This window comes from Rattus rattus, chromosome 5 (assembly GCF_011064425.1).
Source record: "Rattus rattus isolate New Zealand chromosome 5, Rrattus_CSIRO_v1, whole genome shotgun sequence".
Taxonomy (NCBI): domain Eukaryota; kingdom Metazoa; phylum Chordata; class Mammalia; order Rodentia; family Muridae; genus Rattus; species Rattus rattus.
This window is the reverse complement of record NC_046158.1, coordinates 3,581,444-3,608,909: the sequence shown is the minus strand read 5'-3', so window position 1 is coordinate 3,608,909 and position 27,466 is coordinate 3,581,444. Positions and strand designations below refer to the sequence as shown.

Genomic DNA, 27,466 nt, shown 5'->3' with positions numbered 1-27,466 from the left:
AGAGATTCTCCCTCTTCTCCTGCTCCGTGACTGCCTTTCATTGCACGCACTCACTAGGCAGTGTCTGCTCCAGTGTCGTCTGCACAGGCCTAGTACGTTCTTACTGCTGCACTTTACTTTTTAAAACCCAGGTCTTCCCAGGCCTCCTGTGGAGAACCCAGCCATCCAGCCAAAGCCTTCCTGCTGCTGCTGCTCCTTCCTGCCTCCTCTCCAAAGTGTGGGCCCTGCTCGGAGGTGCTGGACACCTCTGAGATGTGTATTTTAACTCAGCTGTTGCTGATCACTAGATGTGAATTCTTCAAGGGCATATTGTATGAATGACTATAAGGAGGAATCTTTAAAAGCCGATGCTGTGTTAAGTTTGCTCCGTTTTAACTCGTCTTTTTCTACTCCTCAGGACCTTTACTTTTGGGACAATCACACCAGCCCCATCTTCTAGTTTCACTGCCACACCAGGTACAGTCCCATGCTGCATGGTGTTCATTCGTACTTCCCTCCTGGAAGAACCGCTGTATGGGAATGTGTAGGGTGGTACATTGTAACTTTGTGGTACAGTCAGGTTGGTAGTGATGATGTTTATCAGAGACACGAGAAAGGGCTGAGAGCGGCTTGGCAGGGCGCCTTCCCAGCACACAAACACCCTGGCTTGAATTCACAGCAGCAGAGCTACAGCAGTGTTTAACCCAGAACTCGATGTAGGGCTGCTGAGAGGGCTCAGCGCCCGGGCCAGCCCTGCCCTCTGCCTGCCACATTCTCTGTGACTTGCAAACACACACACAAATAAAATTTTTTTTTCCTTTTTTTCGGAGCTGGGGACCGAACCCAGGGCCTTGCGCTTGCTAGGCAAGCGCTCTACCACTGAGCTAAATCCCCAACCCCCAAATAAAATATTTTAATGCAATAATTTTTAAAGAATCTGTTGTGAAGGAGATCTGTTTACATAACTATAAAAAGGGAAAAGACTTGCTTCTCAAAGCCTCGTTTGCTATAACATTCTAATGTTAATGTGCAAACTCGGTGGACAATATACCATGGAAGTCAAAGATCAAACCTGGTCCTAAACACTGGTCCACATACCTGTGCTAGGAATCCAGACCCACCCAAAAGAGAACAATTTGTCAAGTTCCTCCCAGCTTTATCTAAGTAATTAAATATATTTTTGTTTTGTTTTACTGTGGCGTGTTTTTGTTAGGAAATTGTGGAATATAAAATGTACAATGGAGTTTCAAGTCACTCGGTAGCAGCTACTGCGGTTGTGCTGCCTTTCCTTTGCAGAGTTTTGTCTTTACCTGGCTCTCATTAACTTCATGTCTTCTTGTCACCTTTGCTGGACCTGCTGACACAGGCTTGGAGTCTCAGCTACACAGAAGTTGAGATAGGAGGCTCTCAAATGTAAAGCCTGTCTAGACTACAGAGTTAGTCAAGGCCAGCTGGGGCAACTTAGCACTGGACTCCTCTAAATAAAATAGAAAGGACTGGAAGGTGGGTGTAGCTCTGGAACACTTGCTAGGCATAGGCAAGACCCTGTCTAGGGGTCAGGGAGTCATGCTAGTGACTCACAGTTCTCTCCCATGGCCTTGCTATGCTTTTATAGTCTGTCTACTCTTTTTAGTGTATTTTTGGACTATGCATGTGATAAATAAGACATCTATCATCTTAGGTTTTTTAATCAACAAGCCTTTTCTTTCTTTCTTTTTTTTTTTGGTTCTTTTTTTCAGAGCTGGGGACCGAACCCAGGGCCTTGCCCTTCCTAGGCAAGCGCTCTACCACTGAGCTAAATCCCCAACCCCTCAACAAGCCTTTTCTATGTGTGTGCTGGGAATAGAACCTAATGCATTGTATTTAACAAATCTTTTTTCAATTTTTTATTATGAGACATGGTGTCTCCTTTACTTTGAGAAGCAAGTCTTTAGGAAATAGTCAGGATAAGATGCAGTGATCCTACATTAACTCCGAATCAGTACAACAATGGGTAACAACCCAGCGCCGTAAGCAACATCACCAGTAATACAATGCCATACTCAGTAAGGCCCTGGTAAACGCTTAATTGTAGTAAAAATTACCATCTATGGGTGACTCTGACCTTGAACAGTGAAGGGCTTCCAGTCTTGGTCCAATTGGGCTATGAGGATTGCCCATAGATTAGCTGGTGCCCACAGTGGGAGGGAAGCCATTACCCAGGGCACTGTGTTGAGCGCAGCCTAGAAAGTAGCACAGGTAGGTGCTGTTGTACTTTTCTTTGGGGAAAATGTGTCCATTTCATGTATCCTAGATATCATGTGTTGTTGTGATATAGTGATCATAAACAGAATCTTCATTCCTTCCCACTTGAGAGCTGACTCTGTGAGGGCTAACGCTCTTGTGCAGAGCAAGTGGCCAATCCACCCTTTGGAGAGAACCCTGCTGTTAGAGCCATAAGTCTCTTCCCTGACTGAAGAGAAAGATTGCCTTAGAGGGGCAGTCAGTGGAAGTGGGATGAATTCTATTCTGCTAAGTCCAACTCTTTTCCTGGTTTCTTTTTCTTGCTAGGGGCAGCACCCCCCACTAAAGAGTCAAACCAGCTTGAGGCGTTCTCATTTGGCGGGGGAGGCAAACCTTTTTGTGAGGCCATTCCTGGAAACGCCCCTGCCACGGGACCCCCATCAGCACCCAGCACTTCTGTAACAACTACGTCTCTGGAAGACTCTGCTCCAACCAGCAGCAAACCTGCAGCTCCTGAAACTACTGTGTCCACTGCCTCTAGCAAATTGGAAACTCCACCATCCAAGTTAGGAGAGCTTCTCTTCCCAAGTTCTCTAGCTGGAGAGACGCTAGGGAGCTTCTCAGGACTGCGTGTTGGCCAAGCTGAGGAGTCTACAAAGCCCGTTAGTAAGGCCTCCTCCACAAACCTGGCCGGAGCCCAGCCAGCCAAGCCCTCAGGGTTTAGCTTTCCTGGTGCTTCCGTGTTAGGGAAGCCAGTGGAGCCCAGTGTGACGTCCTCTGCCCCAGCGGCACCAGTCTCAGCTCTGAGTGCGAGCACTAGCAGTTCCTCGGCAACTGTCTTTGGCAGTGTGCCCCTTACCAGTGCTGCACCTTCCGGGCTCATGAGTTTTAGTGGGGCCTCTTTGGCTAGTAGCAAAGCTAGTTTCTCATTTGGAAACCAACAGACTAGTAGTGCAGCAGCAGCAGCTACCCCAGCATCCACCTCAGTTGCCCCTTCCCTTCCAGCATCTTTCCCTACTTTGTCATTTGGTGGCCTCCTGAGTTCACCATCAGCTTCTTCCCTGCCTGTGTCTTCTGGTAAGATCACAGAGGAGGCCACACCACCAGCTGTGCCTGACAAGTCAGACCACAGTGAAGTGTCAGCATCAACACCCTCACTTCCACTACAGCCACCGTCAGCCCAGCTTCCCCAGGCATCTCTGCAAACTTCTGACCCTGTCAAAAAAGAACCTGCTCCTGTGCAGACCACAGACAGCAGACCATCATCTTCTGCCAGCCTTGTGGCATCCACAGAATCCACTCCAGTCGCCCCAGGGGGCCCTGATAGCAAGACAGAAGCAGTGTCCCCTGCTTCCACCTTTGCAGGGCCTGGGCCGGCCGTGGTTGCAGCTGTTCTCCTAGGAGCAGGCTCGGCAGCCAGTGAAGCTTCTGGTACCCCTAGCAGCTCCAGCACTGTCTCCAGCAGTACCCCAACCCCTGCCACAGAGACAGCTGTGTTTGGGACTGCCACTTCTGGCTCCTCAGTCTTTACACAGCCGCCTGCTGCCAGTTCGAGCTCAGCATTCAACCAGCTCTCCAGTAACACGGCCACTGCACCCTCCGCCACCCCCGTGTTTGGGCAAGTGGCAGCCAGCATAGCCAGCACAGCCGCTGCCACGCCACAGGCCAGCAGTTCAGGATTTGGCAGCCCTGCATTTGGTGCTTCGGCTCCTGGAGTGTTTGGACAGACAGCGTTTGGGCAGTCCCCAGCCTTTGGGCAAGCAACAAGCAGCCCTGCGAGTGGCTTCTCCTTCAGCCAACCTGGGTTCAGCTCTGTCCCTGCTTTTGGCCAGTCTGTCTCCTCCACCCCCACATCCACCAGTGCCAATGTCTTCGGAGCCACCTCAAGTACCAGCAGCCCCGGTTCCTTCTCATTTGGACAGGCTTCTACCAATACAGGAGGGACGCTATTTGGCCAAAACAACCCTCCTGCTTTTGGTCAGAGCCCGGGCTTTGGGCAGGGAGGCTCTGTGTTTGGTAGCACCTCGGCCACTACCTCTACAGCAGCACCTTCAGGGTTTAGCTTTTGTCAAGCCTCCGGTAAGAATTTGCGGAACATTTTGACTTTGTTCTCCTCTGTGCTATTTAAAGCATTTATAACAAGTCTCCACTGTTATAATTAAAAGGGAGGAGCTGGGTGTTGTAGTGCATGCCTATAATCTTCACCTAGAGGGCAGAGACAGGAGGATCAGGGGTTCAAGGCTCTTGGGTACATAATACATTCAAAGCCATTCCAGGGTATATGAAATCCTGTCTCAAAAACTAATAATCCAAGATGAAGGAGGGTGCTTGGTGCCCGTATGGTAGGACCTGCTTTGTCCTGATTGGCTGCCCCCTGTTGCTCAGTATTGCTCTGATTCTCTTCCTCAGCAAGCTCTCTACCTTGCTGACCACAAGACTACCAATTTCACAGGTTGAAAAAGCACACCTGTTTGTTTAAGGCCACAGCAAGTAATTTAACTCTTAATTACAATGTGTTTTTGTAATTTGGAAAGCACATTAGAGACCCCAAAACTGTCAGACTCGGGTAGTCTGACCAATGGTAGATGGTGCAGGTGCCGAGAGTAGGAAGGACCAGGTCTGGTCTGCCCATTGAGTTAATTGATTGCTCTGCGGATAGTTTTGATTTTTTTTTTTTTTTTTTTTTGATGCCATCTTTCTTGTGGGAAGCAGGCATATTGCTACTTTGAATAGCAGTTACACATACACAAGGCACACACACATTATACTATTTTTGAAGAGAAAACTGGATGCTTCATTCTGTATCCGATCTTAGTATCTACTTTTACTTATAAAAGTTCCCAGTGGACATGGTAATGAGGTGAGGTCCAGTCTTGGCCTCTAGTGGTTCTCTCACGAAAGGTAATTCTTGCCAGGTGGTGCTGGCACACACCTTTAATCCCAGCACTCAAGAGGCAGAGGCAGGAGGATCTCAGGGAGTTCAAGGCCAGCCTGGTCTACAACTGGAGTACCAGGACAGCCAGGGCTACACAGAGAAACCCTACACGAAAAAAAACAAGACAAAGAAGAGAGGTAATTCTTTACAGTTAGGCCCCTGGAGAGACACAGTGTGGACAGGATTGCACGTGATTGCTGATTTGTTTTTTCAGTGATAGTGTATTTGAAACAACTTGTAATTTGTTAAAAGGAAATGTTTCCCTTCTTTTAATGAGTGTTAAATTCCTACCAAAACAACTATAAAGACACAGGCAGAGAAAACGACTCTGAACACCACCATCCCACCCCACCTCTGTCCCATGCCCTGAGGCTGTGCAAACAAGTGACCCATCTGGGTAATGGGCATTTAATGGGCAGGGAGAAGGCCTAAGACTTAAAGGAGAATAAAATTTTGCCATTGCTTGTCCTGAGCATTGAGGACAGGAATAAAAGTCTGTGCCACCATCAGTGACCCAGTCGTCAGTGAGGCTGACAAGTCTGAGGCTGAGCAGTCGTCAGAGTCGGAGCCTCCTGAGGGCCTGGTTTAAACACAGTGCGTGGGTGCACCCTGGCCGCATCCAGGACGCGCTGAGGAATTAACGTTGTCTGTTCTCACCCTCTAATCGGCCCCTAGTCACAGTTGTGTATCACTTTGCCTCACTTCTGGTGATGCCTGCCCGAAGATCATCCTCCCTGATGGAAGCCAGGGCTTGAGTTGTAATCAGGGAGACAGACTCCTAGGGTAGGTCACTGGAAAGTACTCTCGTTAGCCAAGGTCGTGAGGGCGCACTACCCTGGCAGGCCCCACCACCTGGTAAGAGAGAAGACTTCATAATTTATGTTACTTTAAAATGCTAACAGTGAGGCAAGCGCCTTTCACCTGGCCCTCCGCATGGGTGGGTTCTGTACCTGCAGATGTAGCCTGCCATGGATTGAAATAATAAGGAAAAATCTGTACTGGCAGTGTACTTTTTCTTGTCATTATCCCTCAGCAGTACAAAGTAGCAGCTGGTTGACATAGTCTCTCCAGTATACTGCAGTGTACCATAAGGCATCCCAAAATGATGGACGATAAGGGGAGGCTGGACACACGGACTCAAACACCACACCACGTCCTGAAAGAGACTGCTACAGCCTCAGATTTTATATCCTCACAGATTCCTATGGATACCAAAAAAACAGCTGTGTTTACATAGAATTTTCTCCATTTCTTCAGTGGGGAAACATTTTTTTAAACATTGTTAATATATTTATTGACTTTTTTTGTGTGTGCGCATGCATGTATATCATGAATCACACACAACTCTATCTCCTGTCTTCTCTTCCTCTCTGGAACCCTTCTTTCCAACAACCGCCTCCTGCTTTCTGTTTTTCTTTTAGTGACTGAGTTTAATAGTTTGATTAACCTTTATGAGCATAGGTATGGGGTTGCTTTTACTGGATCACAAACAACTTACCCATAAATACACTTCTGAAGAAAAATGACTCCCCTGCTCCAGTAGCCATTAACTTCCAGTAGGTCCTCAACTCGGGGTAGGGCCTTATGTGTCCCTCGCCTTCCAGTCTGGACTGTTGCAGGCAGGTAATCATGGCTTCTGTGAGCCCACGAGCACGATAGCCCTGTCATGTTTAGAAAACGGTTTACTCTTCCTTCTGACAGCCATGCTGTGAAATCCTTCTACCCCTTGTTCTCTGTCTTCGATGGTTTCTGGGAGCCCTAGTCTAGCTTAGGGTAGGACACCTGACAGTCACTTGGTCTCAGCAGCTTGTTTACGGTGGCAGGAATACGTTCCTCCTGTGGAGCAGGTCAGAAAGTGATTGCTTCCATGCCTTCATGCCTCGGCTGCATTGTAGACACATCTTATCCAGGGGGTTCGTATGGAGCATGTAGGATACGCTCACCCTGGAGAAGGCCAGCGATGGCTTTTACACCTTCATAACACATCTAAAGGCTGTGGGTGTTTTGGTTGGGTTTGGGTTTGGGCTTAATTTTGATGTTGAAAAGATTTCTCCAAATTGAATCTCTGTCTTTGTGTTTTACAGGTTTTGGGTCTAGTAATACTGGTTCTGTGTTTGGTCAGGCAGCCAGTAGCGGTGGGTCAGTCTTTGGCCAGGTAAGTGTACATGACTGTCTCTATTGGTGTGAGCATCTGTCTAGTTTTTTCCCAATGTAATAAACTCAGTTTATGCTCAGGGATCCAGGCTGTCCTGGAACTCACTCTGTACTGTAGACTAGGATGGCCTCCAACTCAGAGATCCTCCGTTCTGCCTTTGCCTCCAGAATGCTGGCATTAAAGGCATGCACTACCACAGCTGGTTCCACATTTAGTTCTTAAACTGCAGGCCTCAGATGCCTTTAAGGTAAAGAAGACTTTACTGCTGCTTAAAGAGAATCCCAGTGCATGAGTCATTCTTTGGCAGTACCCTGAGAGAAGGAACTTGCTGGGCTCTGTCTGTCTACATGTTATCTTGATAAGGCTGACAAGCTATAGATAACCAGGGACTAAAGCCACTTATGGCCCTAGTTTCTTTGTACAATTACTGAGCTGAGAATGATTTTTACATCTGTATTTTTATGCAGACTGAATTTCAGACCTTTTCATTTCATGTTAGCAAATGTTCTGCCCTGAGCTACATGCCAGGTCCCCATCCTTTCTCCCTTTTTTGTTTTGAAGTCATCAGGCCTATGTTTGTGAGACGGGCCTACACTTGCCATCCTCCTGCCTCACCATCCCACGTAGGTTTTATTTTAGACCCATGCCACCAAGCCTAACATTTTGTAATCATAGTTGTTTTTAGTTTTGAAATGGTTGTTTAGGAAGAAGACTGTGTGGCAGGGACTACAACATCTGCTGTATTGAGTTGTCTATGGTTCTAAGCCTCCTGGTAGCCTGAGCTATGGCACTCGGGCCAGGCAGAGTTTTGGTGCTTTATTGAAGTAACTCATATGATCAGGTTGACTACTCCATAGATAAGTGCTGTTTCTGTCTCCATTTAAAAGAAAAGGACAGTGTGGTCCCAAGAGCCTGAGTCACACGGCACCAGCTGCTCTCAGCAGAGGCCCTGAAGAAGACAAGTGAGATGACGGTGGCCTTTGCAGTGAGAGCTGCTAAGAGTCCACAGTGAACACAGCGGTGGGCATGGCGGGTGTCTCCTACACCTCCTCGATTCCCTTTGGAGATGGGCTCCACCCTAGTTAGTGATCTTAGAAGAGAGAGGCCATCTCTGCTGATAGAAACTACCAAGAATGGTGGGAAATGCTGTATAAAACATGGAAGCACTATTTAACAGCACTACTAAAGTAACATACCAAGCCAAGGTGGGGACCTACAGAGGGCAAGTGGAGCTCAGGAGCCATTCGCTCCCTGACCACATTCACTAGCTCGAGAAAGCTTGGTGTTTGTAGCTCCCATGGTAAATGGACAAAAACCAAGGTGTGTACAGAGTGGAGAGTCCAGAAGGAACCGCTCCAGATCCATGGGGCTTGGCCTGTGCGAGCGGTCTGATGTCCCAGTATAGCAAGAAGAGTAGTTTAGACACCCTTCACTCCATGCCTCAAGTTATTCCAGAAGGAGTTCTAAACAAGCACAGAATAAACATCAGAAGCACATTTCCATCAGACAACTGTGTTTTACATGTTGAGATGTAAAAAAGAAACTTCAAATTACAGTATAAAGGGGCTGAAGAGATAGATAGCTCAGTGGTTAAGAGCACTGACTGGTTTTCCAGAAGTCCTGAGTTCAAATTCCAGCAACCACACAGTGGCTCACAACCATCTGTAATAAGATCTGATGCCCTCTTCTGTCTTCTGGTGTGTCTGAGGATAGCTTCAGTATACTTCTATATAATAAATAAATAAATTTTTTTAAAGAAATATTGCAGTAAAGAATGAGAAAGTCTACAATGTGTCAATGTGCCTTAAAAAGGACCACATAGAGCTCCTATTTAAGAGACAGTAGTAAGTAAGACCTAAGGGCACTCTGGATATATTCAGCAGCAGACTGGACCTAGCAGGAAAGCAAGAGTGTACAAGGGTGCTGGGGCTCAGGCTCTGGAGACTGGGCAGCTTCGTAGTTGCTGTGCTCGGCCTTTGTAGCACCAAAGAGTAGCTGTAGGCAATCTGAGGAGACAGAGCAGTGGGCTGGGCCTGAGGAGACAGACACTCAGCAGGTAAGAGCACTTGTTACTCTTGCAGAGGACCTGGATTTGGTTTCCAACATCCACATTTTGGCTCACGACATGTTTGGGTCATTTCTTCTAGAAGAAAAAGAGCACCTAGGGGTTGTGGGCCGTGCCTTTTATCCCAGCATTCGGGAGGTAGAGGCCAACCTGGTCTGAGTTTGAGGCCAGCCTGATCTACAAATTGAGTTCCAGAACATCCAGAGCTACGCACAGAAAAACCCTGTGTCAGGAAGGGGACAGAGACAGAGCAGCAAAGTATAGTGTGCTGCTTCTCCCAGAACAAAATGGATGCCCTACCCCAACCTGTAGTAATGTGTGGAGAGGGACGCCCACCACTGCAGTACTTACCTCAGAGTGCCTAGGCCCAGGCAGGCTCGCCTGAGGGCACAGCAGTTCTAATAGTGCTCGCTCTCTCAGAGTTGTGGGAGCCCTGTGAAGCAGTGTGTGCTGTCTAGAGCACTGACCTCACAGAGCGTCAGACATTTGTCAGGACTCAGTAAGCTTTTCATATGCAAACAGTAAGGCTGGTGTGAGAACTTGGTGGGTGCAGGGGCATTATAAATATATTATAAATTATAAATATACAAAAGAGAAACAGGCCAATGACAGTTAAAGAAGGCAGTGCTATTGTACAGCACTGTCACTGCTTGAGACTGGGGTTCCAGAATTCATAAGCCAAGTCAGGACGATCACCAGACAAGTTGAAAGTCAACTTGGACTACATAGTAGCAATATTTTATCTTAAAATAATTTTAAAACTGAAATGGGGCTTGCAAGATCGCTCAGTGGTTAAAGGAGCTTGTGTCCTAAGTCTGAGCCCCAGGAATCAAGAAATGAAAGCAGAGAACTAGGGTTGGGGATTTAGCTCAGTGGTAGAGCACTTGCCTAGCAAGCACAAGGCCCTGGGTTCGGTCCCCAGCTCTGAAAAAAAAAAAAAAAAAAAAAAAAAAAGAAAGCAGAGAACTAACTCCTGCAGATTGTCCCTACGTCATACACACACGTACGGTGTGCTGTGTGTGCACACAAGACGTGGGGAAGGGCTGAACTGGTAATTTCTATGTTTTATTTTACCATAATTATAAAAAAAAAAAGAAAATAGACAAAACAGCACAATACCTATAATCCAAATATTCAAGAAGTAGAGACAGGAGGATCACTGCAAATTTGAAACCAGGTTGTGTTACATAATTAAATTTGAACCAGTTTGTGCATAGTGAGATCTGTCTCAAACTAAAAATAAGTAAATCAATAACACTCATCACAGAAAGAAAAAAAATTAAAGGAGGGGCCTGGCAGGGTAAAGCCACTTGTTGTCAAAGCTAAGGACCTCAAAATCGATCTTTGGAAGCTACATGGTAGAACCAGAGAACTGATTTCACCAAGTTTGTCCTCATCTGCACAAGCTTGTCATGACTCAAACACACACATAAAAATAAGTAAATGTAATTTTTAAAAACTAAAAGGACAGGTAACCAATAGACATAAATAAAGATGGTCAGCGTGATTAGCAATACAATTTAAAACCACAGATTCCATACTGACAATACTGCAAAAGTCAGAGGCCAGAGGAATACACTGGGTAACTGATGTGCTTGTCAGGTGTGAGTTCCAAGTGTGGTTCCCAGCGTCCGAGAGGCAGACATGGAAGCTCTCCAGGGCTTCCTGACTGGGCACCTACCCAGTGAGTGAGGTTCCAGGGAGACCCCGCTCAGTGAGCAGAGTAAAGCAGAGCGCGCCTGGCCTCCCACACAGACGCACACTGCTCCTAATGGGAGCATAAATGGGTCACCATCTCCAGTGCTGCAACCTTCTCATCAATTTCTGACCCCAACCATAGATTATTTTGATGCTACTTCTAACTAATTTTGCTACTCTTAAGAATCATAAATATCTGATGGTGCCCCGAAGGGGTCACAGCCACAGATTGCGAACTGCTGCTGTAGAGCCTCCCAAGATCTTGGTCCTGGAATACCACAGAGGCTTCATTGTCTCCTTTACTGCCTCAAGTCCTAGAAAAGGACAGTTGGATGCCTATGGTTGCTCTGCAAGAGTGTGGGTAGGAAGTGTTGCTGGGCTTGTTTTCCCTAAGGGAGCGATGTGACAGACAACCTGTTGAACTGGTTCCAGAGTTGGGGCTGCAAGTGAGCCCTGAGTCAGAAGCCTGGGCAGTGGAAGAGGCCTTGCCAGAGATTGGGAACAGTAGCTGCTGGCGGTAGCACAAATGGCCAATGAACATGAGGAAAGACAAAAACTACATTAAACATCGGAGGAATAAAATCCCAGCAGGCTGGGCTGTGTGGGCCGTGGTGGTGCACGCCTTTAATCCCAGCACTTGGGAGGCAGAGACAGGTAGATGTCTGAGTTCAAAGCCTGGTCTGTAGAGGGCTTGGTTCCAGGACCACACAGAGAAAGCTCTGTCTAAAAGAGGGGGAAAAAAAAAAAAAAAAAAAACAAACCAGCAGATGATACTTGCTACTTTAAAACATACCACATTGTTAAGAACATGGAGAGATCATATGTTGCTGGTGGTTCTATTTAATTATACACTCTTCGTGGAATGTAGTTTGAGGCCTCCTCAAAGGCTAATAGCCCTTCTGCCACATGGCCCAGCAGCTTTGACTCCAAAGTGTTAAAAACCAAAGGAACTGAGAAACTCTGCCAGTGTGCCCTGCAGATGACGCAGCCATGTCAGTGAGCAAATGAGTAGGCAAACTGTGTGTGTGCAACACTGAAACATTCAGCCGTAAAAAGAAAGGAAGTCCCGATCCCTGCTAACATGAATAACACGGGCAAAGCAGAATACACCAGCTGCAGCAGGACAGTGCTGGATAGCTCTACCGGTATTGAATACCTCCGTGTGTAAATTCATCAGAGCAAGTTGAAACATGGCTAAAGCAGTGTTCTCGGGCTTCCCAACATTCTGACCCTTTAGCACAGTTCCTCATGATTTGACAAGCCCCAACTATAAAGTATTTTGTTGCTACTTCATAACTAACTTTCTTCTATTGTGAATTGTAATTTAAAATACTTATCTGTTTTTCTTGGTCTTGGACGGCCCCTGTGAAAGGGTCGCTTGATCCCCTGGTTGAGAAGCACTGGACTACAGGGAGAAAGAATGAGAAGCGGTACTCCAGCAGTTACAGTGTTTGCGCTAGGGCCGCTGGGTCGTGTGGACACTGGTGGTGATAGTTGAGGAACACTGGGTGGAACCACTGCCACAGCCATGGGAGCTACAGATGATCCAAATGCCAACATTGCTATATATTTTGCCATCGGTTTTAAAAATTGATAGTGACATGCTAAACAACTTCTGGGCCTAAATTTGAAGTCATTGTATTTCTTGTACCAAATTATATAACAGTTAGGGGTATCTTTACATGTTATCTTCTAACCCAAACACCCCACCCATCCCTCAAAACACACACACACCACACACACATAGCATACACACAACACACATACACAGTACCCACACACAACACACATACCCCATTTCTAAGAAAAGCAAGGCCCGAAACACCAAAGGTGCCTGTGTGATTACTTAGCCCTCCCTTGAACAGTGGCTTTGTTCCAGCTCAGCTAGGAGACAGGCTGAGACAGTCCAGCACCAGCAGAGTGAGCATAGCACCATGACGTAAACATCCTTCGTGGTCCTCAGACACAAACGATCCCTCTCTGGGACACAAGGATACCTCCATCACTGCTATTTTTTTCACTGCAAGGTCTAGTATACAAGGGAGGGAGCCAGGTGAGCTCCACGTCAACATTGGGAGGTGTGGCAGCCTGGCCACACAGGACGCCTACAACCATTTAGAATACAGCCAGTTAACTGAGGATCCAGATGTTGGAGTGAAGACAAAGACTGACCATATGCTGCAGCGTTTGTGGGATGGAGTCTGAGCAGAGAAAGGTCTAAGCAGCAGTCTTGATGTGCATGGGCTCCAGCCTACTGCCTGAGGCAGAAGTGAGAGCTCCGAAACTTAGCTTTCGACTTCGATTCATATTCACTTCAGCAGAAAATGACCACTGAGACCAAAAGCTGAGTGAGTTACTCCCTTCCGCTCGTTCTGTGGATGGCCACTCAAGCTGTGCTGAGAGCATTAGGTTTTCTAGAGCAGAATGTTTATATTTGGTTTCCTATGTCCCAGCCTGATGCATAGAGGTTAGGGACACTGGATTTATGCTTATTGTCATGGTTCCTGCCCTGAAAAGGCCCTTAGTGCTTATCCACAAGCAAAATTTTTAGAGAAGTTTAAGGGTGGAAACTATCCAGTAGAGTTAAGTATACCGCCCTAAGACCAAACTTGGCTTTCTCTGCAGAGCAGCAGAGACACTTGGGCTGCGGGGAGGAGAATGCTCAGAGATGCTGGCCGAGGGGACAGATCACTTAGCTCCACAACAGAGATGAGAGAGTCGGCCCGGAGCCATGCAAGCACAGGCTGTGTAGAAGCTGAGCTGTAGACCGTCCAACCAGGGTGGCTAGAACAGTGCTGCTGGCAGCTCTGCTGAGCACGGGATTCGTTCCGGTGCAGTTCTTCCTCTCTGTCTATCTTTAAGTAGGGAACACTTCACAAATGTGTGTGTAGTCCTTGCATAGGCCACGCTAAACTTCTCTGTATTCTAATTTAGTACATGATGCCTAAACAAACACTCAGATGCCGTTCTGAAGCTCAGTTCATTTCCCACCATTTTGAAGTGGGCAGGTTTCTATTGCACAGGAAGGACGGACAGCACCACTGTGCCCCTCAGCTGGCAGCCCCATTGTTCCTCTGCACTGCTGCCCTCTCCTAAAGCCTGTCTCACTGGGAGACATCAGACAATGTCAGCGTAACTAATGTGAGCAGCCCCTAAACCACAAACTGGTCTCTGAAAGGGCTGGTTCCTAAACAGAAAGCGAGTGAGTGCCTGGTGGTAGTCAGCTCTGAGTCAGCATGTGCCCCGAGTTAGCAGCATCCTCTGGGTGCTTGGATGGAGTTCAACAGTGGTCATCATTTCAGCAACACGGCTAATTTAGGCTGCTCTCTGCAGCACGGAGCAAGTCGTTGTGAATTATAAGTGCACACGAGAGAAATGCCTATAAATCACTAATCGTTACTGATGACTTCACCTAACACTAGTGAAGACACCATAGCTTCTCTGTTTTCAGACTTGGATTTGGTGGATCTGTAATGCTTGCCCCTGCTCCTGGTGTTGAGTCAGACAGTGCAGGCAATATGGCAGATAAGCGTTGGGCACCCACCTACTCTAAATGCAGTAACCGAAGCACCTCAGGTTTGTAGGAAGTCTTCCAGAATCAGCCTCTCCTGGGGTGTCTCTTCCAGAACTGAGAGGAGGCTGAGAAGAGTCCTCTTGCTCTTGCCATCTGCCCTGGCTGTAGGCCTCTTCGGCCAGAATATGCCTGCAGTTTTACAATGATCTCTCACCCTATTCCCCTGCCCACCCCATTTGTGTTTTTAGCAGTCATCCACTTCCAGCGGCAGCGTGTTTGGGTCTGGAAATGCTACAAGAGGGGGCGGTTTCTTCAGTGGCCTTGGAGGAAAACCCAGCCAGGATGCTGCCAACAAAAACCCATTCAGCTCAGCCAGTGGGGGCTTTGGGTCTACGCCTACACCAAGTAAGTTGAGAGTTTCCCAGTCCTCGATCCTCTGATGTCACTGTCATTCATGGTACTGTCAAAGCTTCAGAAAAAGATACAAAAAGGCGTGAAGCTAGAGAGGTCTGTGCCCACACTGCTCTGCTTTGGTGTTTAGTTTTGCTTTAGTAAGGTATCCTCTCTAACCAGGAAAGGACATTACAGCTTTGGGGACAGATGAGTATGGCCCCCAAGGCCAACCTCACTCTGTTTCCTAGCCTGAGGTTGCCTAAAGACAGTGTGGCAGACAGCAGCCATGAGCCCCGACGCGGGCACAGGGCTTCCACTCCCCTCGCTCGGGCTCCTCTGATGCTGAAGTGCACTGGTGTGGGCTCAGGTCTGCCCTGCATGGTTCTCATCCCTTTTCCCTGCTGCCCTTTCCCCTGAGGCTGAATCTCTCATGTTGTGTCCATCTGTATGCCGAGGGTGTAAGTGGAAGCTGCTGAACCCTGCTGCTGTGGGTGGGATTGCACGCTGTGTTCTTACCACCTTTGCCTTGCCTGCTTCCACTTCCGTGCTCTGTGGACTGTCTTCCATGGACTGTCCATGATATTAATGACTGCAGAGCTTGTCTCTTGGCTGTCTTCACCATATTGAGGCCTGTGGCATGAAGAGCAATGTTTTCTGCCCAGCTTTGCTCTTCTGGCTGCACAGACCAAGGGCTGGTTGTCCTGATGTCTCTGTTCTGATAACACGTGGCAGGATCGCTTATCTGGGCATTTCCCTCCTCTGTCACCAGGCTCTGCCAGGAGGGATTGAGAACCTACAGTGAAGGGATCTCAGAAATCATATTTGCAAAACTGTTCTGCAGGTGGACAACAGAATCCTGATAAGCAAAACAAAAATAGGTTCATCCCAAGGCAGGGGCTGAGAGTCCTGATGTAATGGAGATGTTTGACCCTCAGGACTAAAAGGCTCTATGTAGCAAATGCTGTAAAAGCACAGTCCTCTCAGACAAAAGTGAGACAACACAGATGTGGCACTCAGCTCACATGCATGTAACACGCTAAACACAGCACTTGGCATCATACTTGTCATGCTGGTTGGAAATCGGGGTGGATCCCAGATGTAGGTCATCATGTGTGAGGCTGTGTGATTTACCAGCCAGTTTGCTAATGGCTTAGATGTGTCATATCCCTGTAAGCATCCCTCTGCACCAATTCATCTCTGACACCATGGCTTTTGCTTGTCAGCTGGCCTTCTCCCAGAGGTCAGTCTAAGCTAGTGTGCACTAGGTCATGGGAGTCAGCCTCGCACATCCTCCCTGTGCCCACATTCAGTGCCTGAAGTCAGCTGTGAAGAGTGTTGACCCAGTGGGAGTGAGCACACCACGCCCCAGGATGTGCCTCTCTGTGTGTGGTTAAACAGCCTCAATACCAGACACCTGGTGGTCTCTGTTTTTATGATTTCATAGTGAAGGGGTCAGGATCCTGTTAGACCTATGACCCAGTAAGTGTGGGCTAAGTGAAGGGCAGAGCGGGAAGAGCTGAGCTGCATCCCTCTGTGGTCTCCAATCACTGACTTGCTCCCTGTTGACCCTGGCGTCCCATGCTCATGAGCACTGCTGTCTTGGCTGAATTCCTCCTGCTTCCTCCCCACCTCTCTCCTAGGCCCACCCCAGCCATCTTGGCCAGGGTCAGGAGTCATCTCAAATCAAGTATTCTTAAGCTGCTCTTGTTCTGCCACAGTTCTGCTGCAGAACTCTTTGGCAGCTTCCTACCAACAACAGGATAGAGGCCAGGCTGCCAAAAAACTGCCCAGGACCAGGACAGGCAATCTGAGAAGCCTGGCAGGAAACCGATGGCTTTCCTTTTGAGAAGTCTTGTCATCTCCCAGCCAAAGTCAGGCTGTTAGACTCTGAGGTCATTGAAGACTCAGCACTGTGTGTGCATTGTCACCCATAAGGACCTGTTGTCCAATGTCATCCTGACACAGAGTTAGCATTGTCCTGTGCATGCTGTTTCTCTTCAAGGACCCGAAAGATGTATTGGGATGGAGAGGTCATTTGTTCCAAGCCTGGAGCCCACAAAAGGCTCCCTCCATGGCTGCTCCTGAGGAAGCTCCCCTGGAGAGGAGCCTGGGTGAGGCGAGGCTCTGGGGAACCCCTCCAAGTGCATCAGACTTGTGTGCTCGTGACTTGAAACCTGCAGAAAGCCAGAACCCGAGCTCTCTACCACTCTCTATGCGAGATTTAATTGGGAGGGAGTCGGACCTTAAGGCGGAGGCTGTTGGTTGCCAAGTGCGTTACTAAGGGGCCTATGGGGCCCGTAGGGTGGAAGTCCAGAGCAGTGCCAGCTTTACATGTCTCTCTTATCCCAAAGGGTTCACTCCATTCACGATATTTACCTAGCGCGTTTGTAAAAGCCTTTAATCCCCAAGACAAGTGGATCTGAGTTCAAGGTTAGCCTGACTCTAAAAGCAAGTTCTAGGACAATCAGGACCACACAGTGAGACTCTTATCTTAAAAGTAAAATAGCACAAAGTAAGTCTAGGCCGGGGGAGGGCTCTGGGGTAAAGGCACATGGCACCAAAGCCAGCATCCTCGGTTTGATACCCAGAACCCACACGGTGGGAAGAATAAACTGACCACAAGGTGTATGCTGTAGCACGTGAATGCCTACACAGAAAGTCAGTTAATCAATGTGACCATATTTAAGCTACAGGCTACTAGCATAGAGTCATTAGGAGAGACCCAAGAAACATTGTTGGACATGGAAATGGGGAGCCCCAGATGACCCTCTGCCACATTCCAGAGCAGCGGGTTGAATGCTGGAGCTGCCTGCTGCTGTCCTTCCTCCCCTGAGCACCTGCTGTGTGTTGCCCACTGTGAGAGCAGCAGGAGCTGAAGGCACCTGGGTGATGTCAGGGAACCGCCACCTAAGGTAGCTGAGTCCTTACTTGAGGTCACAAAACTGTCCAGTAATTATCCTGGGCCTGGTACAAACCTCAGTCTGCTCCACTGCAGTGTGGAACAGAGGGATCTTTGGTTTTAGCTGATAGCACGAAAATGTGCATACTGATGGGGTAGCGCGTGATGTCTGTAGATCACACGTATGTCTGCAAATGTGTCACATCCAAGGAGAAATGTTTTTGAGACACTGACCATTTGTTCTGATGAAAACATTTAAAAAATACTTCTAGCTTTAAGATCTATAAACTGTGCACACCATTACCCATAGCAGCTCTCCCTGCCTGGTCATCGGTGTAAACAAATTTCAACAACATATAGTCATCCAAACACAGTAAGGACGCAGGGGTCCCCCACAGGTCAGAGAGCTGAGGCTGGCAGCCCTGGGGTTGGCTGGACTCTGCTCTGACTCTGAGTCTTCGAGTTTGACATGAGAGAGATGCCATCTGGCCTTGTATAGGAGTTTAAGCACAGGACACAAGCAACTGGTCGCCCTTGGTGGGTGGACCAAGACGTCCGGGAGCCCTGCTGTGTTTTCTCCCTGTAGAGCTGTATCAGGAAGGCTGCGCCTGGAGCTCGCCTAGATGCTGGGCTGTCCAGAGGCTTGGCTGAAGTAAGTGAGGACGCGTCCCTCCGGTTCACGCCCTCACCGCTGTTCTTGCCCCTTCAGATACCTCTAATCTGTTCGGGAACAGCGGAGCTAAGACCTTCGGAGGGTTCGGCTCCTCCTTCGGGGAGCAGAAGCCTGCTGGCACATTCAGCTCTGGTGGTGGGAGCGTGGCATCCCAAGGTTTCGGATTTTCCACCCCAAATAAAACAGGTAACTCTCAAGATGCCCATGCTTATCTGTGCGTGTGAGTGACTTGTGAGCTTGTGTAAACTGCCCCTTGGAGGCCACAGCCTTGGGTGCTTGTCTCAAGGGACTGGGGTTACAGTAAAAAGTTAGTGACTTTGTTCTCCAATGTGTTTTTGTATTTATTGAAAATCTACTGCATTTCTAATACATAAGTCATGCTTCTAAAAAAGAGAGAGAAACCGGATGTGGTGGCACACTCCTTCAATCCCAGCTCTCCAGAGGCAGAGGCATGCAGATCTCCAAGTTCGAGGTCTACATAAGAAGGCCGTCTGTAAAAACAAAACGAAACAAAAACGGAGATGTGTACAATAGTACTTAAAAGAATTTAATATTCTCAAGAAAGGCTATCCAAGTATCTAACAATTGTAGGAAAATCAATCCAACATGGCAGTGCATGCTTGTAACCCTATAGTTGGAGGACAGAGGAAGCTGGATCTCTGAGTTTGAGGTCAGCTTGGTCTACAGTGTGAGACCCTGACTCAAAAAGAGGGGAAGTAAAGGGACCTGGCAGGACATTACTCGGGCTTGCTCTTGAGGGCCTCTTGCAGCACAGGACTCTCAGAGTCCCACAGCACTCAGGATCAGACGCTCACCCCTAGGTCATGTTTCCCTTCCCGAGTCACTGTTTTAGGCTCTGTTTGAGTGTGGTTTTCTATTTCCCTGTACAAACAAAAGCTGCACCTCATGCAATTCATGGTCCTCCAGACTCAACCTGCTAAACACTGGGATCATGGGTCTGGGCCACCCTTTTTAATCTTTTACTATAAATACACATCTATAAACTTGTAAATAGGGTTGGGGATTTAGCTCAGTGGTAGAGCGCTAAGGCCCTGGGTTCGGTCCCCAACTCCGAAAAAAACAAAAAAAAACTTTTAAATAATTTTATATACTTTTCACTAAAGGTCTTAAAAGAACAGTATGCATTAATATGAAATGTGTTGTTTAATGTCTGTTTATTTTGTGGATGTTTGCCTTCGTGTGTGTCTGTGTACTGTGTGGATGCCTGGTGTTCATGGAGGTCAGAACATGGCGAGCTGCCACATGGGTGTGGGAAGCGAATCCTAGGTCCCTTAAGAGCAGCCATTGTTCTTAACTACCAAGCCATCTCTCCTGCCCATGAAACCCATTGTTAATTTCTCTCACCTGCCTGTCTGAGGTCTGTCTGCCTGCAGTGCTGGTCCTGTTGGTGGAAGACTGGAGTACGGGTCTTGGGCGGGGGGGCAGAGACAGTGCTGCAGAGAGGAGCCTTGAGCACTCCGTCTCCCTGGGGAGGGGGCAGGGTTGTTTGCCCTTGGATGGGTGGCCTGCTTTCAGTGTTCCCTGCCTGAGGAGGTGGCGCTGATCTTGGAGTGGCTGACCCAGATTTGAAGGTGACCCTGAGGTGCAGCAGCTTCTAGATAAAGTGCGTGTCCGTTCTGAGACTCTGGCTTAGTGCTAGGCTGCTGGCTCTCAGCATCTTTTCCCTAGAACCTGATGAGAGGAACTAGAAAAGGGCATTCAGCTTCATTTGGGGACAAATGCAGAATAATTTAAAAATGAAAAGGCCACAAAGCTCTAATGACAAGGACAAGCTTGGAGCTGGTGGTACTGGTGTCAGCATGGCCGCTTGGCAGCCTTTCTCAAAAACCTGATTGTGGCTTCCCGCATGATCATTTACACCTGTCATTTCACCAAAATCAAATACGTCGTTAACCATTGGGCCTTTTCTATCTTTTTAGGTACCCGATGTTTCCTTTACTTCTTCTGTTGTTCTGGGGTGTAGCTCTGTGTTCCAGATTGTCCCAGTGGATTTGAATTGAGAAGCTGGTGACTGTGTTTTCTGTCTTAGAGAAAATATACCCCCCACCTAGACATTTTTTTTTTCTAATTCTGGTTTTTCTATTTTGTGAGCACCATCAGAACTAATACTGTTGGAGGCCACCAAGGAAAGGACAGGAGACGAACCTGACCATGGCCTCACTGCCAGCTAGCCCGGGGTCTACAGGCATCGTCATTAAGCCATGTGACAGAGAGGAGAGCAGGACACATGACAGGGCCTTGAGAGGTTCCAATCCCGGCTCTGCCACTTAGCCATGCTGAAGTTAGATGAGAAGGTATTTTGAGAGTTCTGTGACCACTGGAGGAAGGGGCCCAGGCTAGGGGGGATGGGAGCTACCACCACAGCTGGAGGCTCAGAGAACTTAGCATGTGTGTGTGGCCTGCAGACCTGCTTCTTGGTTGCTAGTACAAACAGCGGCCTGCAGCTGAACTCCTGCTCTCATTTGGAGGAAGTTGCCTGACCCCAGACCTAAGACCAAAGCAACCATTCTATTTCATTTAGCGATGGGCCAAGTTTGTTTTGCTTTTGTGTGTGTGTGCCTGCCTGCCTGCCTGCCTGTCTGTCTCTATCTGTCTGCTGGCTCTCCTGCTGGCTCCTCTCCAAGTTAATCTCTGGGTCATTAAAACCTCTCATTTTTTGCTCACATTCCAGCAAGAAGTCTAAACAATATTGAATACAAGGTTTGTGGTGAAACCTTGTCTGTCTAGGAAGAGAGTGCAACTAGATCTGTGGTCAGCTTAAATAATTAAAGGACAGTGGTTTCTTAGCACTTTTTTTTTTTCCATTCTGTTTATGTTTGTAAGCCACCGGTCTCTGTAGCACAGCCTGGAATTTCACTCAAGGTTTTAAAATACAGAATGGTAACCCAAACACGAGCCATGGCAAAAGTGCCTCCTTAGCTGTGCAGCCTGTGAAAGACAGACACACAGTTCAGTCGCAAGCAACAGCCTCGGGCTGGCCTGACCATGCTTGCCTGGCTGCACTTGTGCCCTACATTTGATCTTCCTGATTGTGGGGGCAGAGGCAGGGGCGTGAGGACAGTAAAGCCCGTCTGCCTCTGGAGCAGGAGACTTGCTGTCAGCAGAGACGACCCGCCTCCTCGTCTGAGCATGTCCGCCATCCGGCTCAGCGTACCCTCAGTACCTTTCTCTTCCGAACCTCAGAACTAGAGCAGCATCTTAGAGGCTCAGAGGATTGGCTCACAGGCGGTCTCCCCACAAGTCAGAGGAGGCTGCCCCGTGCTTGACTTGACCCCGATCTTTTGTCTCCATCTTGCTGGAGTGGCCCAGAGTCCTGATCTGGGCACCTAGGCCATGCTCACAGCTGTCTTAACACCTGGTTAATTTACACTGTGGCCTTCATCCAAAAGGAGGGCAGTGTGCTTTGTGATGCTGCAGAAAAGCACAGGAAGACTCCCTCTAAGCCGCAGGTCAGGGCATTGGTGATAGGCCCACAGCCACCCGCCTGTAACTAAGTAAAGGTATGCGGCTAGCGGCCAGAATGCATCACCCTGCTTCTGTCGTGACCCAGTTCATGGGTTCTGCCAGGGAAGGGGCTTTGAATCTCCAACTTTATTAGCTGGGTTTCCCTGGAACTGGGAGCCTGGTGTGTGTGGCAGTACACAGTAAACCCTGCCACCCTGCCACTGCTGTGTTGAGACACCAGGAGACACTCGCTGTGGGGCTAGAGAGCACCCTGGGATGGGCCTGCGGACTTGGGGTGGTTTGTTCTCAGCAGGACTTGAGACAAGATCCACCTGCTTCAGGAAGGCACCGATGTCCTCAGATCTCTTGTTGCCACAGCCCCTCTGCTCCTACTGGGGGAAGCAGTTTGGCTGAGGGATTGAGGTTGGGGTTTTGTGCTTTTTGGGTTCTTGTGTTGGAGTTACTGACGTCCTATCTCCCTCTCTCCTCTTTTGGTTTGGTTTCTGGCTGCTCGATGCCTTCTTTCCTGTCTCCTTTCCTTTCCCCCTGTTCTGTTTGCCTCTGTTTTGCTCAGGTGGCTTCGGTGCTGCTCCAGTGTTTGGCAGCCCTCCTACTTTTGGGGGATCCCCTGGGTTTGGAGGGGTGCCAGCATTCGGTTCAGCCCCAGCCTTTACAAGCCCTCTGGGCTCGACGGGAGGCAAAGTGTTCGGAGAGGGTACTGCGGCCGCCAGCGCAGGAGGATTCGGGTAAGCTGCAGGTGGGACCTGGGGAAACCACAAACCTGTGCCAGCCCAGAGCAGCAGGGCCTGACGTTCCTATATGCTCTGAACCAGGCAGTGACCCAGAGGCCTTGCCTTTAAGTAGACAAAAAAGTTGCTGGGAGATTCCTTTTTCTCTAGGACGAGGCACATTGTAAGCAGGTTCTTAACATCGTAGGTAGATGTCAGCCACAACATTGCTGGCTGTCAGTGTGCAGCATGCAGGGCATCCATACCCTGTTCCCTGGACCAGGTTTGCTGCAGCTGGGCCTGTGTCTCAGGTGGTCCTTGTATTAGAAAGTCCTGAAGAAAGAGTTAGGATTGTTCTCTTGAGACGTCTGTTAGCCTTCAGCAAACAACTCCTGCGTGTCCTGTTCTAGGACACCAACTGGGTAACCCTCACTCAGGACTGCTGTTCTCTTGCTCTCAACAGCTGTTCCGTATCCTGCACACATCCTCATTAGGAAAATCCCATGGCGGGGATGGCTCAGCAGTTAAGAGCACTGACCAATCTTCCAGAGGACCCGGGTTCAAATCCCAGCTCACAATTGTCTGAAACTCCAAGATCTGATACCTTCCTACAGATGTACATGCAGTCAAGACAACAGTGTACAAAAAGAAAAATTAACTTAAAAAGGAGGGGGAGTTGCTTCTAATAGCCCTAAAACTTTAGTCTGGTTGCCAGAACACCAAGAAATAGCCTTTGCTACACTGTATCTTCTCAACTAAATAGATGTCAGCAGAGTCCCTCATTTGAAGAAGATGCTGATGCCTAAAGTAGGCCCAGACAGGCTCTCACCCTCGGTGCTCAGCTCAGAACAGAGATCTGAGGGTTAAGAGTAACATGGGTGTCGGACTTGAGACAGCAGCGCTTTATCCTGAAAGGAGAGTGTGGTCTTATCAATCTCGGCTCCACAGAGGGGCGCTAGAGCGCTCAGGGAGATCATGCAGGAGGACAGGCACTCCTTAGTTCTTGCGGAGGCTAAGGAATCCTGGTCATTTCGCCTTGAGAAACTCCAAGAACAACAGTTTTTGGGTTTTTTGTTTGTTTGCTTGTTCGTTTGTTTTAAAGATTTCTTTCTTTATTATAAGTACACTGATGCTGTCTTCAGACACACCAGAAGAGGGCATCAGATCCCATTACAGATGGTTGTGAGCCACCATGTGGTTGCTGGGAATTGAACTCAGGATCTCTGGAAGAGCAGCCAGTGCTCTTAACCGCTGAGCCATCTCTCCAGTCCCCAAACAACAATAGTTAAAGAGAACTTTCAGAAGAGAGAGTTGAGAAGCACTCTGAGCCAGTGTTTTGTACAGTTCTGGATGGACTCCACCTGTGTACACTGGGAGTGTGGAGATTTTGTTAAGTCACTTGAAAGCAGCTGTTTGCTTCACTGGTAGAGAAGCTTCCTCGGGATGGTGAGCGTAGCTCAGTTGTAGAGACTTACTGGGCACCCTCACAATCCTAAGTGAGCCCCAATACAACCTTCAGAATGCTAGCATTTCCCCATGTGGGTACCGTGCACCTATTCAGGGTGCTGAAGGAGGAGGCTGTGGGATGTGAAGCCGGCATAGGCGACATAGGAAGACCTGTGCCAAAGCAGTAACAGTAAAGGATTCAGTGAAACCACACTCCCCAGCACCCACATAAGAAACCAAGCAGGGCAGCACGTGGTTGGGGTTCTCAGACTGAGGAGATGTCTCTGGGGCTTGCCAGCACACTGAAACTCAGCCCCAGGTCTCAGTGAAACCCTGCCTCTAAAAATAAGGTGGCTGGCTCCCCGACGCAGGACGCTTGAGGCTGGCCACACTCACAGGCGTGTCTAGAATGTCTCAGGAACCGTGACTGGCCGGCACATCGTCTAGGGCTGGGAAACGTACCGACACGGACATTAAATCTCTGGAGAGACAGTTCTGTGCCATCCTAACTCTGATCCTGACAGAGATCTCATGTCACCCCTGAAGGAGGAGCACAGGGAGAGCAGGACCACCAGGGAATAGTGCAGGAGAGGACCTGGTCTATGAAGGGCGGGCACTGGGTTCTCCTTGTAACTTAGGAGTAGGTCCTGTCTCTTCTCCCAAGAAACACCAACTGCTCTCTCCCTGACCTAGGAGGCCCCCACTGAACCCCTCAAAATGTTTTTGGTTATATCTTCAACCCCACTGGTCAACCAAATCTGGAGGGAAAACCCTTGCTTGAGGATGGTTCTAGCTGAGGTAGCAGGAGGAAGAAGATGGCCTCATTTCTACATTGTTTATTGATTGTTATAAAACACACTTCTAAGTGAAATAACATGGAAAGTGTCTCACACACACACACACACACACACACACACACACACACAATGGAAGCGTGATGACTGCCTCCATGTACAGAGTAATTAAAAGCAGACAGGCCAGCCATAGGCTTCGTAAGTAAAAGCACTCACCATGAATGCTGATCCTCAAATCCACGATAAAAGGAAAGGCTCTTCTCTAAAGTTGTCCTCTGACCTCCACTGCACGCTGTATCATGCACATGCCAGCATCCACACACAACACATCACACACTCGTACAGTCTTAAAAGGTGAGTAGAGCACTGGGCCTGTAGCTCAGTGAGAAACCCTGGCCGAGCACTCGGGAAGCCTTGGTTCATGTTCCTGCGCTGGATAACCAGGTGTGTTGACGCGCAGCCCAGCAAATACAAAATGAGTAGTCACCAGACTGCGTGGTACGAGCTTGTGAAACCAGCCCTCAGGAGGCTGAAGCAGGAGTATTATTTGAGGCCAACCTAAGCAATATAGAGTCCCCGAAGCATCAGCAGCCACAGAGCCAAGGCTGAGGGGGGACTGGGGAGGCGAATGAGGCCGCACAGATGGTGAAGAGATGAGAAATGTAACTTGATGGCCTGAGAGTGAGGGTGTCTGGGAGGTAGGAGCAGGAAGCACTGTGTTTGCTTCTCAGTGACCTGGAGTTACTGGCAATGCTAAGAGCTCCTATCCCTGCTGGGATGGGTCTCACACTATATTTCTTTCTTTTTTTTTTTTTTAAGATTTATTTTATGTATGTGAGTACACTGTGGCTGTCTTCAGACAGACACACCAGAAGAGGGCATCGAATCCCATTACAGGTGGTTGTGAGCCACCATGTGGTTGCTGGGAATTGAACTCAGGACCTCTGAAGGAGCAGTCGGTGCTCTTAACCACTGAGCCATCTCTCCAGCCCTCACACTACATTTCTGATGTCTTCCTTCCCAGAGCCAAGGTAAAGGCTTACTCTGGGCTGGAAGCCACACTAACCTGTCCCTTTCTTGCTGTACCCAGGTTCGGGAGCAGCAGCAACACTGCATCCTTCGGTACCCTCGCCAGTCAGAACGCACCCACTTTCGGATCCTTGTCCCAGCAGACCTCTGTCTTCGGGACCCCGAGCAGTGGATTCTCTGGGTTTGGATCAGGCACAGGAGGTAAACAGCTATGTTCTTCCCTCCCCCAAAGGAACAGTGTTCTGGCCACTCAGCCGAGGGTCTTAAAAGCTGAAGTAACAAGACAATATGACATCCTCTAAGTAGACTGGCAACAACTGGCAATTGTCGTCTAGACGGTGTAGGCCCCTCCCGTGCCTTATCTTGGTACAGTGCTCTGCATCTTCAGAGAGCAAATACGGGTTCTGTGTGGTCCTCACAGACTGAAGGGGCACACTGGAGCTCGGCAAAGTCGTGACTTTGTTTAACAAATAAAGAACTGGCTGCAGAGGCTCAGAACTCCATGTGGCGTCTGAGGCAGACCTAGCGTGTGCTTCTCTGGTCTGTAAAGGAATCAGACTGATACCAATAAAAGGAAACACAGTTGTGCTTTCCCATAAAATGGTGCACGGCAGCAGTGCACAGACCCTTCCCTGCAGCCAGAGTCGAGGACCTAAAACAGTGAGGTGACACTTCTCCCGGTAGACCCAGTGGCTCGGGAGGATGAGCTGACTGTGCCTCCGTCACCTCACAGCAGCAGGGCTGGGAAGGGTTCTCAGGAACCAAGCAGGACAGAGGCCGCCTAGCTGACAGGCCCTTGTCTTTGACATCCTCCCTTCTGTTTTTCAGCATTCACCTTCGGATCATCTAACTCGTAAGTAGTTGTCTGCGTGTAGTCTGCCCTCACCTGACTCAGTCAGAAGGCCTGGGGCGTGGGAAGCCTTGTTCTTGCTGGGCTTGGGTGATCTGCTGTTTCCACTTTCAGAGCTGTGCTGAAGAACCATGTTGAGCAGCAGGCATTGGGTTTGGGGCTGCGGGCCAGCGGGAGGCTGTGTAAAAACGATGGCCTTCCAGGCAGGGTTCTGGAGACACTTCCTCATGTCTGTGGGAGTGTCTCGGCTGCCGCTGCCTGAAGGCTCCAGGGAGGCTCCAGTGTTGATCCTCTCTGCGCTTCAGCAAGAGCAAGTGCAGCTAGAGCAGGGGCTCACGGTCTCTCCTGCACTTCCTGCAGGTCTGTCCAGGGCTTCAGTGGCTGGAGAAGCTGAGCCGACGGCAGCCTTCCCTGAGGCTGCTGTGAGCTCCTGTAGGCACCCTCCACTCTACAGGCGCCCACAGGAACAGGCTGTCAGAAGAACTCTCATGAAAATGCTCCGCCAGGAAGAAGCATTGGAGACCAAAGCTCAGCAGTGCTTGACTGCCTCTTCCCCACCTTCAGATTTTGCATCAAGTTTTCCTCTGCTATTAAAGTGTTTGGGCTGGTTCTGCACAGAA

The 27,466-nt window shown here is 48.9% G+C and overlaps 1 protein-coding gene across 2 annotated transcripts in view; it reads left to right on the top strand.

Annotated features, from left to right (window-relative positions):
* Nup214 (nucleoporin 214) overlaps positions 1 to 27,466 on the top strand; it is an 84,627-nt gene extending 57,161 nt beyond the window's left edge. The window contains exons 28-36 of one of the 2 annotated variants that reach the window (XM_032902803.1): positions 398 to 456; positions 2,530 to 4,281; positions 7,222 to 7,292; positions 14,818 to 14,974; positions 18,571 to 18,720; positions 22,574 to 22,745; positions 26,058 to 26,197; positions 26,825 to 26,849; positions 27,207 to 27,466. In XM_032902803.1, the coding sequence (XP_032758694.1) occupies positions 398 to 456; positions 2,530 to 4,281; positions 7,222 to 7,292; positions 14,818 to 14,974; positions 18,571 to 18,720; positions 22,574 to 22,745; positions 26,058 to 26,197; positions 26,825 to 26,849; positions 27,207 to 27,240 (2,560 nt within the window). In that variant the 3' untranslated portion in view covers positions 27,241 to 27,466. The remainder of the gene's footprint in view (positions 1 to 397; positions 457 to 2,529; positions 4,282 to 7,221; positions 7,293 to 14,817; positions 14,975 to 18,570; positions 18,721 to 22,573; positions 22,746 to 26,057; positions 26,198 to 26,824; positions 26,850 to 27,206) is intronic. The other variant, XM_032902802.1, reaches the window with a different exon arrangement.